Genomic DNA, 16,706 nt, shown 5'->3' with positions numbered 1-16,706 from the left:
TCAAAACTGCAAGGCGAAGGGCCTTGATATTTTGCATGTGACATCATCTAATGGTTCTCTATAAAGAATGTTCAAATTATGCTCCTGGGGTGAAAAGAGGCCCCACCCTGGGGGTCACAAGTTTTACATAGACTTATATAGGATTTAAAAAAAAAATCTTTTTGTCTGAAACCACAAGACCTAGGCCTTTGATATTTGGTATGTAGCATTGCCTTTTGGTCTTCTACCAAAATTGTTCAAATTATAACCCTGGGGTGAAAACAGGCCCTGCCCCGGGGTCTCAAGTTTTACATACAAGTAGATTTATATAGGAAAAAAAAAATATTGTCTGAAACTGCAAGGCCTAGGCTTTTGATATTTGGTATGTTGCATTGTCTTGTGGTCTGCCAAAATTATTCATATTATGCTCCCGGGGTGAAAAGAGGCCCTGCCCCATGGGGAGGGGTGGGGGTGAGGAGAGGGTCTCAAGTTTTACATAGACAATATATAAGATCATCTTGCCTGAAACTGCAAGGCCTAGGCTTTTGATGTTTGGTATGTTGCCTTGCCTAGTGTTCCTCTACCAGATTTGTTCAAGTGGTGCCCCTGGGGTGAAAAAAGGCCCTGCCCTTGGGGTTTGATGTCATGGGTCAAACAGTATTTTCCCAATTATTAGTTTTGAGATTTCTGCTCAATATTGCTAATAAGGAATGAGATATTGCGAGGTCAATGTATGAAAAATGGAAAGAATGATTTCTGCTCAATATCTCTGATATGGAATGAGATGTCGTGAGGACAAATTATAAGAAAATAGATGCAATGATTTCCACTCACTAACTCTAGTAAAGAATGAGATATAGTGAAAGTATGTACTCAGGTAGTCTACCAGGAGAGAAAGGTTGAGGTTGCCTGTGAGGCAAATGTTACAATAACAGAAACACAGTTTGGGGCCATAAAAGCCTATGTAAAGACCTAAAATCATTCCCACTCACTAACTCTTGTTAAGAAAAAGATACCATGATTTATGTTGATATGTAGATAGCTTACAGGGAATGGAAAGAGTTGGATTGCTTTTAGGGGTCAAGTTCATTATTACAAGGAAAACAGTGTTATTTCTATCAAACATAATATATAGCAAGCTCATATGAAGACCTACATTGCAGTCACTTGAGTTAATGCCATGGCTGCTATTATCTAAAATAGAAAAATGGTTTACGTTGCCACCAGACTCGTTGTATAGCAAGCTTATATGGAGGCCTAGGTTGGGAGCGATTTGAGTTAATGTCATGGTTGTTGTTACTGAAAATAGAAAAATGGTTTCTAGACAAATAACTTTTGTCACCAAACTTGGTGTATAGCAAGAAGCTTGGCATTGTATTATAGAGCCATAGAGGTCTAATGTTGAAAGCCTGGTTTTTAGCTCGACTATTCGAAGAATAGTCTAGCTATTCTACTCACCCTGGCGTCGGCGTCGGCGTCGGCGTCACACCTTGGTTAAGTTTTTGCATGCAAGTACATACAGCCATCAGTGAAAGGCATATAGCTTTGAAACTTATTTCTTCTTTTTCTAGGTCAATTACCAACCTCTCTGGGTCAAGTCCCATAACTCTGACATGTATTTTGAGCAAATTATGCCCCCTTTTGGACTTAGAAAATTTTGGTTAAAGTTTTTCATGCAAGTTACTATCTCCAAAACTAATGCAGATATTGATTTGAAACTTCACATGTGTCTTCGGGGTTATAAAACTAGTTGATAGCAGCAAGTCCCATAACTCTGACTTTCATTTTGGCCAAATTATGCCCCCTTTTGGACTTAGAAAATTCTGGTTAAAGTTTTGCGTGCAAGTACATACAACTATTTCTAAAAGGCATATAGATTTAAAACTTATTTTTTCTTTTTCTAGATCAATTACCAACCTCACTGGGTCAAGTCCCATAACTCTGACATGTTATTTGAGCAAATTATGCCCCCTTTTAGACTTAGAAAATTTTGGTTAAAGTTTTACATGCAAGTTACTATCTCCAAAACTAATGCAGATATTGATTTGAAACTTCACATGTGTCTTCGGGGTTATAAAACTAGTTGATAGCAGCAAGTCCCATAACTCTGACTTTCATTTTGGCCAAATTATGCCCCCTTTTGGACTTAGAAAATTCTGGTTAAAGTTTTGCGTGCAAGTACATACAACTATTTCTAAAAGGCATATAGATTTAAAACTTATTTTTTCTTTTTCTAGATCAATTACCAACCTCACTGGGTCAAGTCCCATAACTCTGACATGTTTTTTGAGCAAATTATGCCCCCTTTTAGACTTAGAAAATTTTGGTTAAAGTTTTACATGCAAGTTATTATCTCCAAAAATAATGCAGATATTGATTTGAAACTTCACATGTGTCTTCGGGGTTATAAAACTAGTTGATAGGATCAAGTCCCATAACTCTGACTTTCATTTTGGCCAAATTATGCCCCTTTTGGACTTAGAAAATTCTGGTTGAAGTTTTGCGTGCAAGTACATACAGCTATTACTAAAAGGCATATAGATTTGAAACTTATTTTTTCTTTTTCTAGATCAATTACTAACCTCACTGGATCAAGTCCCAAAACTCTGGCATGTATTTTGGGCAAATTATGCCCCCTTTTGGACTTTGAAAATTCTGGTTAAAGTTTTACATGCAAGTTACTATCTCCAAAACTAATGCAGATATTGAATTGAAACTTCTCATGTGCCTTCGGGGTTATAAAACTAGTTGATAGCAGCAAGTCCCATAACTGATATGCATTTTGGTCAAATTATTCCCCCTTTTGAACTTAAAACTCTTTTGATATTTAACTTTTTTGGGTAATATTTTCCTGCTTCTGGGTCAATATTTCGAATAGTCGAGCTTGGCTGTCTTACGGACAGCTCTTGTTTATTGGTATTGCCAAGTTTCTTTTTAACAGTCATGAAATATTATAGTTGAAAAATTGTGTTACTTGATGAATGTTTAAATAAAATAAATGCATGTTGCAGTATGTTGTAATTCTAGGATGGATGGTTACCTATTCATTGGGCTTTGAGATTACAGAAAGCAGATATGGTGGAATATCTTGTGAAAAATGGATCTCTCCTGGACAGACCTACAGGCCAGGTACAGGCACTTTGTTATAGCTTAATATGTTCTGTTTATACCCATACTGAGGATGACTAATGTAGTTTAGGGTTGGGTAAACTAGTTCCTAAAGGTTCATCTGTGTGTCTGAACGTCCATCTGTCTGTCTGTAAATGTTCACTTCCTGAGTCATTTTTAGGTTTGTAAGGTCAAGGTCATTTACTGATGATTCTGTCTGGCCAATATCTTTGTTTTCTTTGGATGGATCTTTTCAAAATTACTAAGAAATTTAATTCAAAACACAGAAGTAATGATATTTATACAGAAACATACATTCATTCACATACATTATCAGATGTTTTTGATAGTCAGTGCAAGCTTGGGTCTCATTTGACCAATTCTCTAACAGTTTTTTAGTTATTCACAACAACAAGATTTTTAGCTTCTATGTAGCAAGAAAAAATCAAACCTTGATTGTAGAGTAATATATGTCATCACTTTTATCTCCTTTCTTTTTGTCAGTGCAACCTTTATAAATAACGGTGATGACCTTAAAGAGGTGCTGTATTAGTAAAAACATTTTGACCAGATTGAACCAACTTTTGAATGACCATTCCTGTCAAGTTACAGATGGATGAAAACTTGAAACATTTTTTATTTAAAACAGGAAACATTAAGTCACATCAAAAATATGGAGATGATTTGAAATTAACTTATTTACTTCATTTCGTTGGGAAAAAAGTCCCTTTAAAATCCTATACATGGCAACGCAAGAGCCACAAGAGAACTGATTGCCAGTAACAACACTGTGGTCTACAAAACTCTGGTTTACAGTGTTAAGACACTGGTATTTTAACTAATGTGGATATTTATCATAACCCAGACAATGATTGGTCACCTTGCTTGATTAAAATCTTGAACATTTGAAAAAGTAAATCAAGTATGAGTGCCAACTTTGACAGGTCGTAGGATTTAAACAAAGTGAAATAAAGTGGAACATGTTGATACTCAATAGAAAACTTGAGAAATATTTGTTATTTGATTCTCTATCAAAGTTTTAAACAGAAAGATGCATTAATATATTTCATTTACATAAAATAACAACTTAATTATATATGGCTGCTAGATTTGTGATTTGATCTGCTATAAAATTCTTCAAAGCATGGCTAATGTTTTGGAACTAAGTCAAAACAATACCTAGGAATGTAATCTGCATCTCTTTATACTTGCCTACCATTTGCAATATTTAAAGGCGTATGCTAGAATTTCACCATTTTTTTCCCAATAACAGAATTTGTTCATATTTCATATATTGTTAGTTCATTCTATAAGTAACCTAAAAAGAAAAAGAAAAATGGAGGTCACCATCTTCGTTTACATTTTATATCAGATTATAATGCATGACCATGATACAAGTGTATCCTGAAATCTAGAGCGTGTCTGCCATAGCATATAAGATCAAGGAATCAAATAAATGATTCATGAAGTATAACTGATAGTCAAATCTCATCAGACATGATTATTTCCCTTCAAAACAAATAGAAATTTTAATGAAATTCAAGAAATAGTTGCATGACACTTGTTGTTGTTTTCTAAGTCAAAAAAGCATCATAATTATGAAATACTGTATATTTCCTTCAGCAGTTAATATTTCCAAATCTACATAAAGGAATTTGATTAAACTTGCAAGAATAGCAGAATATGATGTTTACTTTTAAAATATAAAAAGAAAAAGGGTGGTCACCGAATTAGATTTTTCACATTTTTAGCTCACCTGTCACAAAGTGACAAGGTGAGCTTTTGTGATCGCGCGGTGTCCGTCATCCGTCGTCCGTGCGTCCGTAAACTTTTGCTTGTGACCACTCTAGAGGTCACATTTTTCATGGGATCTTTATGAAAGTTGGTCAGAATGTTCACCTTAATGATATCTAGGTCAAGTTCGAAACTGGGTCACGTGCCATCAAAAACTAGGTCAGTAGGTCTAAAAATAGAAAAACCTTGTGACCTCTCTAGAGGCCATATATTTCACAAGATCTTCATGAAAATTGGTCAGAATGTTCACCTTGATGATATCTAGGTCAAGTTCGAAACTGGGTCACGTGCCGTCTAAAACTAGGTCAGTAGGTCTAAAAATAGAAAAACCTTGTGACCTCTCTAGAGGCCATATATATCACAAGATCTTCATGAAAATTAGTCAGAACGTTCACCTTGATGATATCTAGGTCAAGTTCGAAACTGGGTCACGTGCCATTAAAAACTAGGTCAGTAGGTCAAATAATAGAAAAACCTTGTGACCTCTCTAAAGGCAATATTTTTCATGGGATCTGTATGAAAATTGGTCTGAGTGTTCATCTTGATGATATCTAGGTCAAGTTCGAAACTGGGTCACGTGCGGTCAAAAACTAGGTCAGTAGGTCTAAAAATAGAAAAACCTTGTGACCTCTCTAGAGGCCATATATTTCATGAGATCTTCATGAAAATTGGTCAGAATGTTCATCTTGATGATATCTAGGTCAGGTTCGAAACTGGGTCACATGCCATTAAAAACTAGGTCAGTAGGTCAAATAATAGAAAAACCTTGTGACCTCTCTAAAGGCAATATTTTTCATGGGATCTGTATGAAAATTGGTCTGAGTGTTCATCTTGATGATATCTAGGTCAAGTTCGAAACTGGGTCACGTGCGGTCAAAAACTAGGTCAGTAGGTCTAAAAATAGAAAAACCTTGTGACCTCTCTAGAGGCCATATATTTCATGAGATCTTCATGAAAATTGGTCAGAATGTTCATCTTGATGATATCTAGGTCAGGTTCGAAAGTGGGTCACGTGCCATCAAAAACTAGGTCAGTAGGTCAAATAATAGAAAAACCTTGTGACCTCTCTAGAGGCCATATTTTTCATGGGATCTGTATGAATGTTGGTCTGAATGTTCACCTTGATGATATCTAGGTCAAGTTCGAAACTGGGTCACGTGCCTTCAAAAACTAGGTCAGTAGGTCAAATAATAGAAAAACCTTGTGATCTCTCTAAAGGCCATATTTTTCACGGGATCTGTATGAAAATTGGTCTGAGTGTTCATCTTGATGATATCTAGGTCAAGTTCGAAACTGGGTCAACTGCTGTCAAAAACTAGGTCAGTAGGTCTAAAAATAGAAAAAACTTGTGACCTCTCTAGAGGCCATACTTTTGAATGGATCTTCGTGAAAATTGGTCAGAATGTTCACCTTGATGATATCTAGGTCAGGTTTGAAACTGGGTCACGTGCCTTAAAAAACTAGGTCAGTAGGTCAAATAATAAAAAAAACCTTGTGACCTCTCTAGAGACCATACTTTTCATGGGATCTGTATGGAAGTTGGTCTGAATGTTCATCTTGATGATATCTAGGTCAAGTTTGAAACTGGGTCACGTGCGGTAAAAAACTAGGTCAGTAGGTCTAAAATTATTAAAACCTTGTGACCTCTCTAGAGGCCATATTTTTCAATGGATCTTCATGAAAATTGATCTGAATGTTCACCTTGATGATTTCTAGGTCAGTTTCGAAACTGGGTCACGTGTGGTCAAAAACTAGGCCAGTAGGTATAAAAATAGAAAAACCTTGTGACCGCTCTAGAGGCCATATTTTTCATGAGATCTTCATGAAAATTAGTGAGAATGTTCACCTTGATGATATCTAGGTAAAGTTCAAAACAGGGTCACGTACCTTCGAAAACTAGGTCAGTAGGTCAAATAATAGAAAAACCTTGTTACCTCTCTAGAGACCATATTTTTCAATGGATCTTCATGAAAATTGGTCAGATTTTTTATCTTGATAATACCTAGGTCAAGTTCAAAACTTAGTCACTATGTCAAATAATAGAAAAAACGACGTCATACTCAAAACTGGGTCATGTGGGAAGAGGTGAGCGATTCAGGACCATCATGGTCCTCTTGTCATTTTGAATTATTGCCCCTTTATGATACTGGTTTGTGATCTTCATGCCAAAAAATAAAAACCATTATAAATCCAAAATAGTCATAAATACTGGTCAGACTTCAATTGATTACAAAAAAAAAAATATTCATAAAGAAACGTAAAATGGGTCAAATGTAACTCATAATTTTAAATAAGAGACTAAAATCTTTGGAAATATGTGAAGAAGTGCGAGGAGATATCTAACTCGACACCGGTTTCAGCCGATGACACTAAAATGACAGAAACAAAAACACAAAACATACGTTCAAAAATATCAGCGAGACAATTGTATGCTTTAATGTCAACATAAATTCATTATCAGACCTGTTATCTTTACAAATACATTCATATGTACATGTACCAGAAAACGTTCCCAACAAACTTCATCGGAGGTGTCCTTACATAAATACGCACAATAAGCTCAGACTTGACGGGACTGTGACAGTCAAACGTTATTACGCTGTCCCGAAACTTACATCCTATCATTTGGTTTTGTTTTGATCAAGCATTAGAAATAAACACAGCGATTGTCCGAATATCCAAAACCATGCAACTTTTCCGGAAACGGTGAGCAGTGCGATTTCTGCCTTGTGAAAATTTTATCTAGCATACGCCTTTAACAGATGTGGAATTATTGAAAATGAAAATTTTGTTTGAGAGTAGATACCATTTAAGAATAGGTACTGATAGGCTACATACACATACACATAGCTCTAAGAGTGCATAAGTTATGTGACATTGAGAATCCTTCCTACCTTTACTTTGGATTCACTTTTGATCACTGGCATCTTGGCATTATTATGCCCCAATTTGAAGAAGTTGGCATATACTGCTTTGCGCATGTCAATGGCGTTGGTTGGTAGGTCGGTCCGTCTGTCGGTACAGCGAATGGTGTCCGTCCAAAAACTTGAAAACCACTTGACTCGGAACATTTGAACTTGGTAACATGATTAGGCATATAAAGTAGATGACCCTCATTATTTCGAGGGTCAAAGGTCAGGGTCAAAGGGGCCTGAACCTTGGAAATGGTATCTGTACATTAACTTCAGCTGCTTGACCATGAACCTTCTAAGTTGATAGCATGGTTGGGCTTATGAAGAGATGACCCCTATTGTTTGTAGGGTCAGTATTTCAATAGGACTCACCAGGGACGATTACTCGGTTAATCGGATCTGATTCGATTACTTCAATTTTGCAAAACCGTTAATCGCTCTCAAACAATAAACATCATGAATCGTACTTTATCTTTATTATTTGACCAGCAGATAGACCCGCAGTATATTTCCGCTAAAACACATCAACACTTGAACATAATCAATAGTATCGGATTTGCCTATCGTGATATATTTAAAATAAAATACACCACAATATGACTTATTATTTATCACACTGCTTGCAAATGATAAAGTCCGTAAGTTCCTAATGAAGTCATCTGATACGGTCATCAGGAAAGAAAACAGCATTTTCAATTAACTGGTTCGATTCGATTACATACAAATGATTAACCGGTTTCAAAATTTTGAAATCGTCCCAGCCCTATATTTCAAAGGCCAAGGTCACAGGGACCTGAACATTGAAAACTATTTCTGCTCAAAAACTTAAAAACAACTTGACCCAGAACATTCAGACTTGGTAGCATGATGGAGCTTAAATTATGAAATAGATGACCACGATTGTTTTGGGGTCAGTTAGTCAAAGGTCATGGTCACAGGGTGAGAATCTATGAAACAGTTTCTGCTCTATTATTTGAGAACCACTTGACCCAGAACCTTCAAACTTCATAGTATCATTGGGCTTTCGACATAGATGACCCCTATTATTTTCGGGGTCAGTAGATCAAAGATCAAGGTCACATGGGCCTGAACCTTGAAAACTATTTCTTAAAGTTAGGCTTAATGAAGTAGATGAGCCCTATTGTTTTAGGGTTAGTAAGTCAAAGGTCAAGGACATAGTGAAAATGGGACAGCCCATCTTTGAGGGCATACATGTTTCAGAAACAGCTCTTGTTATTTATAGTCTGTATGTAGAAAGCAATGCGAACAAGCAATGTTTTATTTTGTTTAGTTCATGAGTATTTGTATTTCAATATTGCACAGATAAATTGTCCTAATAGCTAAAACTATAATGTTTGCTGTGACTTTGAGTAGTAACTTGTAACAGCAGTTATAATGCAAAAAATATTTTAAAGTTTATCAGTTGTATTCTTGCCTCAAATTCACTACTATCAAAAAAGCTTTAGTCCTGATTTTATTTTTATTTGAAAAAAATTAAGGTGTTTCACGAGTGTAAATTTAATTTTCCCATAGGCAAAGAGATCACCTTTTATAACAGCTGTGGTGGAAAAGAAATACCAGATTGCTCAGATTCTTCTCAAACATGGTGCTGACTGTACCTTAAAGCAAAAGGTAATTCTTCCCAAACATATTGCTGACTGTACCTTATGGCAGAAGGTAATTCTTCTTAAACATGGTGCTGACTGTACCTTATGGCCAAAGGTAATTCCTCTCAAACATGGTGCTGACTGTACCTTAAGGCAGAAGGTAATTCTTCTCAAACATGGTGCTGACTGTACCTTATGGCAGAAGGTAATTCTTCTCAAACATGGTGCTGACTGTACCTTATGGCAGAAGGTAATTCTTCTCAAACATGGTGCTGACTGTACCTTATGGCAGAAGGTAATTCTTCTCAAACATGATGCTGACGGTACCTTATGGCGGAAGGTAATTCTTCTCAAACATGGTGCTGACTGTACCTTAAGGCGGAAGGTAATTCTTCTCAAACATGGTGCTGACCGTACCTTAAGGCGGAAGGTAATTCTCAAACATGGTGCTGACCGTACCTTATCGCGGAAGGTAATTCTTCTCAAACATGGTGCTGACCGTACCTTAACGCGGAAGGTAATTCTTCTCAAACATGGTGCTGACCGTACCTTAACGCGGAAGGTAATTCTTCTCAAACATGGTGCTGACCGTACCTTATCGCGGAAGGTAATTCTTCTCAAACATGGTGCTGACCGTACCTTATCGCGGAAGGTAATTCTGCTCAAACATGGTGCTGACCGTACCTTATCGCGGAAGGTAATTCTGCTCAAACATGGTGCTGACCGTACCTTATCGCGGAAGGTAATTCTGCTCAAACATGGTGCTGACCGTACCTTATCGCGGAAGGTAATTCTGCTCAAACATGGTGCTGACCGTACCTTATCGCGGAAGGTAATTCTGCTCAAACATGGTGCTGACCGTACCTTATCGCGGAAGGTAATTCTTCTCAAACATGGTGCTGACCGTACCTTATGGCGGAAGGTAATTCTGCTCAAACATGGTGCTGACCGTACCTTATGGCAGAAGGTAATTCTTCTTAAACATGGTGCTGACTGAAGGTAATTCTTCTTAAACATGGTGCTGACTGTACCTTAAGGCAGAAGGTAATTCTTCTCAAACATGGTGCTGACTGTACCTTATGGCAGAAGGTAATTCTTCTCAAACATGGTGCTGACTGTACCTTATGGCAGAAGGTAATTCTTCTCAAACATGGTGCTGACTGTACCTTATGGCAGAAGGTAATTCTTCTCAAACATGGTGCTGACAGTACCTTATGGCAAAAGGTAATTCTTCTCAAACATGGTGCTGACTGTACCTTAAGGCAAAAGGTAATTCTTCTCAAACATGGTGCTGACTGTACCTTAAGGCAAAAGGTAATTCTTCTCAAACATGGTGCTGACTGTACCTTATGGCAAAAGGTAATTCTTCTCAAACATGGTGCTGACTGTACCTTATGGCAAAAGGTAGGATGGAGTTCCCTCGTATCGCGGTACTAACGGTCGGAACATAAATAACATATCAATAAAGTCTGATCTTTAGTTTGTTTTCTGCATTAAAACTTTAAACCAACTGTCTGTTATTACTTGCAAATCATCTTTCTTTCTCAGCCAGCGGAGAATGTATAAAAACACAATAAAATGTCAGCCATACTTGACCTACTTTAACAATCCCATAGTTGTCAAATATCGCGGTATTTGATTTTGACTGCGGGACACGCCTACTTACGTCATCATGTGACCGCAATAATTTCATTCATAAAAACAATGCAACAGAAGAACTTTTTGAAGCTGTCCAGTTTGTGGATTCAGTTTAATTTATATAAAAGCGTTTTTGGGCGGGAAGGGGTGATGAGCAGATGCATATTTTTGAGATATTGAATAGTTGCAATAAAACTAAGTAATACTTACCATTTACGATGGAATTTTGCAAAAAAATGTTTGTAAACAAAATCTGGTGGTTCCGGTTTACAAATGTAAGTCACTGCGGTGCTGCTCGGCGAAGAATTTCCGGCAAAGGGAGATTACCGCGATACGAGAGAACCCGCAATATTACCGGACACCACTATAATTCTTCTTAAACATGGTGCTGATTGTACCTTAAGACAAAAGGTAATTCTTCTTAAACATGGTGCTGACTGTACCTTATGGCAGAAGGTAATTCTTCTTAAACATGGTGCTGACTGTACCTTATGGCAGAAGGTAATTCTTCTTAAACATGGTGCTGACTGTACCTTAAGGCAGAAGGTAATTCTTCTTAAACATGGTGCCGACTGTACCTTATGGCAAAAGGTAATTCTCCTTAAACATGGTGCTGACTTAAGGCAAAAGGTAATTCTCCTTAAACATGGTGCTGACTGTACCTTAAGGCAGAAGGTAATTCTCCTTAAACATGGTGCTGACTGTACCTTATGGCAAAAGGTAATTCTTCTTAAACATGGTGCTGACTGTACCTTAAGGCAGAAGGTAATTTTTCTTAAACATGGTGCTGACTGTACCTTAAGGCAGAAGGTAATTCTTCTTAAACATGGTGCTGACTGTACCTTAAGGCAGAAGGTAATTCTTCTTAAACATGGTGCTGACTGTACCTTATGGCAAAAGGTAATTCTTCTTAAACATGGTGCTGACTGTACCTTAAGGCAAAAGGTAATTCTTCTTAAACATGGTGCTGACTGTACCTTATGGCAGAAGGTAATTAATGCTCCGCCGTGGCGGAGGAATTATAGGAATGGTCTGCGCCTGTCCTTTCGTCCGTCCGTCCGGCCGTTGTTCCGTCCGCAATTTTGTGTCCGGTCCATAACTCTGTCATCCATGAAGGGATTTTAATATTACTTTGCACAAATGTTTCCCATGATGAGACGATGTGTCATGCGCAAAACCCGGACCCTTAGCTAAAAGGTCAAGGTCACAATTGGTGGTTGAAGGTCAACAAGGCTTTTTTCCTGTCCGGTCCATAACTCTGCCATCCATGAAGGGATTTTAATATTACTTGGCACAAATGTACCTCATAATAAGACGATATGTCATGCACAACTTTCAGACCCCTAGCTCAAAGGTCAAGTTCACACTTGGCAGTCAAATGTTAACATGGCATGAACAGGGTCTGTTTCCTGTCCGGTCCATAACTCTGCCATCCATGAAGATATTTTAATATTACTTGGCACAAATGTTCCCCATGATGAGACGACCTGTCATGCGCAAAACCCTGACCCCTAGCTCAAAGGTCAAGGTCACAATTGGAGGTCAAATGTCAATAGGGTTTTTTTCCTGTCTGGTCGAGAACTCTGACAACCATCAAGGGATTTTAATATTACTTGGCATAAATGTTCCCCATGATGAAACGACGTGTCTTACGCAATACCTGGAACCCTAGCTTAAAGGTCAAGGTCACACTTGGAGATCAAAGGTTAATGGGACATTTTTCCTGTCCGGTGTATAACTTTGTCATGCAAAACAGGATTTGAATATTACTTGGCACAAATGTTTCCCATGATGAGACGATGTGTCATGCGCAAAACCCGGACCCTTAGCTAAAAGGTCAAGGTCACAATTGGTGGTTGAAGGTCAACAAGGCTTTTTTCCTGTCCGGTCCATAACTCTGCCATCCATGAAGGGATTTTAATATTACTTGGCACAAATGTACCTCATAATAAGACGATATGTCATGCACAACTTTCAGACCTCTAGCTCAAAAGGTCAAGGTCACAATTGGTGGTTGAAGGTCAACAAGGCTTTTTTCCTGTCCGGTCCATAACTCTGCCATCCATGAAGGGATTTTAATATTACTTGGCACAAATGTACCTCATAATAAGACGATATGTCATGCACAACTTTCAGACCCCTAGCTCAAAGGTCAAGGTCACACTTGGCAGTCAAATGTTAACATGGCATGAACAGGGTCTGTTTCCTGTCCGGTCCATAACTCTGCCATCCATGAAGATATTTCAATATTACTTGGCACAAATGTTCCCCATGATGAGACGACCTGTCATGCGCAAAACCCTGACCCCTAGCTCAAAGGTCAAGGTCACAATTGGAGGTCAAATGTCAATAGGGTTTTTTTCCTGTCTGGTCGAGAACTCTGACAACCATCAAGGGATTTTAATATTACTTGGCATAAATGTTCCCCATGATGAAACGACATGTCTTACGCAATACCTGGAACCCTAGCTTAAAGGTCAAGGTCACACTTGGAGATCAAAGGTTAATGGGACATTTTTCCTGTCCGGTGTATAACTTTGTCATGCAAAACAGGATTTGAATATTACTTGGCACAAATGTTTCCCACTATGAGAGGGAGTGTCATGCGCATGACTGGTCCCTAGGTCGAAGGTCAAGGTCACACATAGATACCAAAGGTCAGATACAAGAATGATCTTCATGCATGGGGGGATTTTGACGTAACTTGGCATAAATGTTCACTATCATGAGACGGATTGTTGTGTGCAAGAACCAGGTCCCTAGGTCTAAGGTCAAGGTCACGCTTAGAGGTCAAATGCCAAATTCAAGAATGACTTTGTCCGGAGCATTTCTTCTTTATGCATAGAGGGATTTTGATGTAACTTGGCACAAATGTTCACCACCATGAGGCACTCTTGTTTTTTTTAGAATTATGTCCCTTTGTTTTACTATAAATAGCTTATATTGTAACTTACTTATTACTGGCCATAGGGAAGAATCGAGACCAGTAACATGCATGTTACATCCAATGTTTAGGTGTATTTTGACCTATCTCTATCTGGTAAAGAGTTTTATGTGGACTTATATGGAATTTTTTTTTTTTTTTTTTTTTTTTTTGCTATAAATAATGTCGCCTTTTTGGTTATCGGCCAAAAAATGCGAAAACAACCATAGGGTTTTATATATAAAAATTTTAATCCTAGTCTTTTGTTTATAACATACTGTATTAGTACAATATTGTTTATTCATCATTGACAGATATCAGTTCATTATGCTCTACTGCAGTAGAGAAAATAAGGTGCCTTCCAGTAGGGGACTTTTTATTGCATGGCAATACTTCATTTACTTGTTAGTTCTATTGTCTGTGTTCTGTATGACCTCTCAGGTTATAAGTTCTATTGTCATGTCCGGTATGACCTCTTTGGTTATTAGTTCTATTGTCTGTGTTCTGTATGACCTCTCAGGTTATAAGTTCTATTGTCTGTGTCCGGTATGACCTCTTAGGTTATTAGTTCTGTTGTCTGTGTTCTGTATGACCTCTCAGGTTATAAGTTCTATTCTCATGTCCGGTATGACCTCTTAGGTTATTGGTTCTATTGTCTGTGTTCTGTGTGACCTCTCAGGTTATAAGTTCTATTGTCTGTGTCCGGTAAAACCTCTTAGGTTATAAGTTCTGTTGTCTGTGTTCTGTTTGACCTCTCAGGTTATTAGTTGTTAGTCTGTGTTCTGTATGACCTCTTAGGTTATTAGTTCTATTGTCTTTGCTCTGTACAACCTCATAGGTTATTAGTTCTATTGTCTGTGTTCTGTATGACCTCTTAAGTTACTAGTTCTATTGTCTGTGTTCTGTATGACCTCTCAGGTTATTAGTTCTATTGTCTGTGTTCCATATGACCTCTTAGGTTACTAGTTCTATTGTTTTTGCTCTGTACAACCTCATAGGTTATTAGTTCTTTTGTCCGTGTTCTGTATGACCTTTTAAGTTACTAGTTCTATTGTCTGTATTCTGTATGACCTCTCGGGTTATTAGTTCTATTGCCTGTGTTCTGTATGACCTCTTAGGTTATTAGTTCTATTTCTGTCTTCTGTATGACCTTTTAGGTTACTAGTTCTATTGTCTGTGTTCTGTATGACCTTTTAGGTTATTAGTTCTATTGTCTGTCTTCTGTATGACCTCTTAGGTTACTAATTCTATTTCTGTGTTCTGTATGACCTTTTAGGTTACTAGTTCTATTGTCTGTGTTCTGTATGACCTCTTAGGTTATTGGTTCTATTTCTGTGTTCTGTATGACCTCTTGGGTTACTAGTTCTATTGTCTGTGTTCTGTATGACCTCTTAGGTTACTAGTTCTATTGTCTGTGTTCGGTATGACCTCTTAGGTTACTAGTTCTATTGTCTGTGTTCTGTATGACCTCTCGGGTTATAAGTTCTATTGTCTCTGTTCTGTATGACCTCTTAGGTTATAAGTTCTATTGTCTGTGTTCTGCATGACCTGTTAGGTTATTAGTTCTATTGTCTGTGTTCTGTATGACCCCTAGGTCATAAGTTCTAAGGTCAAGGTAACCACATACTTGAGACTTCATTACATCAGACAGGCCATAACTTTGGACAAAACAGCTCTTTTTAGCTCACCAGAGCCAAAGGCTCAGGGTGAGCTATTCTGATCGTTCACAGTCCGGCGTCCGTCCGTAAACTTTTACTTTAAACGACATCTCCTCATAAACCGCTAAGTCAATTTCATCCAATCTTCACAGGAATGTTCCTTAGGTGAAGCTCTACAAAAATTATTCAAAGAATTGAATTCCATGCAGAACTCTGGTTGCCATGGCAACCGAAAGGAAAAACTTTAAAAATCTTCTTCTCAAAAACCAGAAGCCCTAGAGCTTAGATATTTGGTGTGAAGCATTGCCTAGTGGACCTCTACCAAATTTGTTCAAATTATGACCCCGGGGTCAATATTGACCCCGCCCCAGGGGTCACTTGATTTTACATAGGAATATCTTAAAAAATCTTCTTCTCAGAAACCAGAAGCCCTAGAGCTTAGTTATTTGACTTGTAGCATTGCCTAGTGGACCTCTACTAAAATTGTTCAAATCATGACCCCGGGGTCAAAATTGTCCCCGCCCCAGGGGTCACTTGATTTTATATAGGAAAATCTTCAAAAATTTTCTAAAAATAAACCAGAAGGCCTAGATCTTAGATATTTGACATGTAGCATTGCCTAATAGACTTCTACAAAATTTATTCAAATCATGACCCCGTCCCATGGGGTAACTTGATTGTACATAGAAAAATCTTCAAAATTTTCTAAAAATAAACCAGAAGGCCTAGAGCTTAGATATTTGACATGTAGAATTGCCTAGTGGACCTCTACAAAATTTGTTCAAATCTTGACCCCCAGGGTCAAAATGACCCAGCCCCAGGGGTTACTTGATTGTACATAGGGAAATCTTCATAAATTTGCTAAAAATAAACCAGAAGGCCTAGATCTTAGATATTTGATATGTAACATTGCCTTGTAGACTTCTACAAACTTTGTTCAAATCATGACCCCCGGGGTAAAATTGGCCCCGCCCCAGGGGTTACTTGATTGTACATTGGAAAATCTTCCAAAAAATTTCTAAAAATCATCAGTTTGACATTTGAAACATGTAGCTCATATTACTTGGGTGAGCGATCCAGGGTCATC

The 16,706-nt window shown here is 37.8% G+C and overlaps 1 protein-coding gene across 1 annotated transcript in view; it reads left to right on the top strand.

Annotated features, from left to right (window-relative positions):
• Positions 1 to 16,706, top strand: part of LOC123537764 (ankyrin repeat domain-containing protein 50-like) — a 41,821-nt gene that overhangs the window by 14,266 nt on the left and 10,849 nt on the right. Inside the window, exons 4-5 of the mRNA XM_045321544.2 lie at positions 3,007 to 3,108; positions 9,327 to 9,425. Coding sequence (XP_045177479.2) covers positions 3,007 to 3,108; positions 9,327 to 9,425 — 201 coding nt within the window. The remainder of the gene's footprint in view (positions 1 to 3,006; positions 3,109 to 9,326; positions 9,426 to 16,706) is intronic.

Source organism: Mercenaria mercenaria, chromosome 18 (assembly GCF_021730395.1).
Source record: "Mercenaria mercenaria strain notata chromosome 18, MADL_Memer_1, whole genome shotgun sequence".
In the NCBI taxonomy this organism is placed as follows: Eukaryota; Metazoa; Mollusca; class Bivalvia; order Venerida; family Veneridae; genus Mercenaria; species Mercenaria mercenaria.
This window is presented reverse-complemented; position numbering and strand designations above follow the sequence as displayed.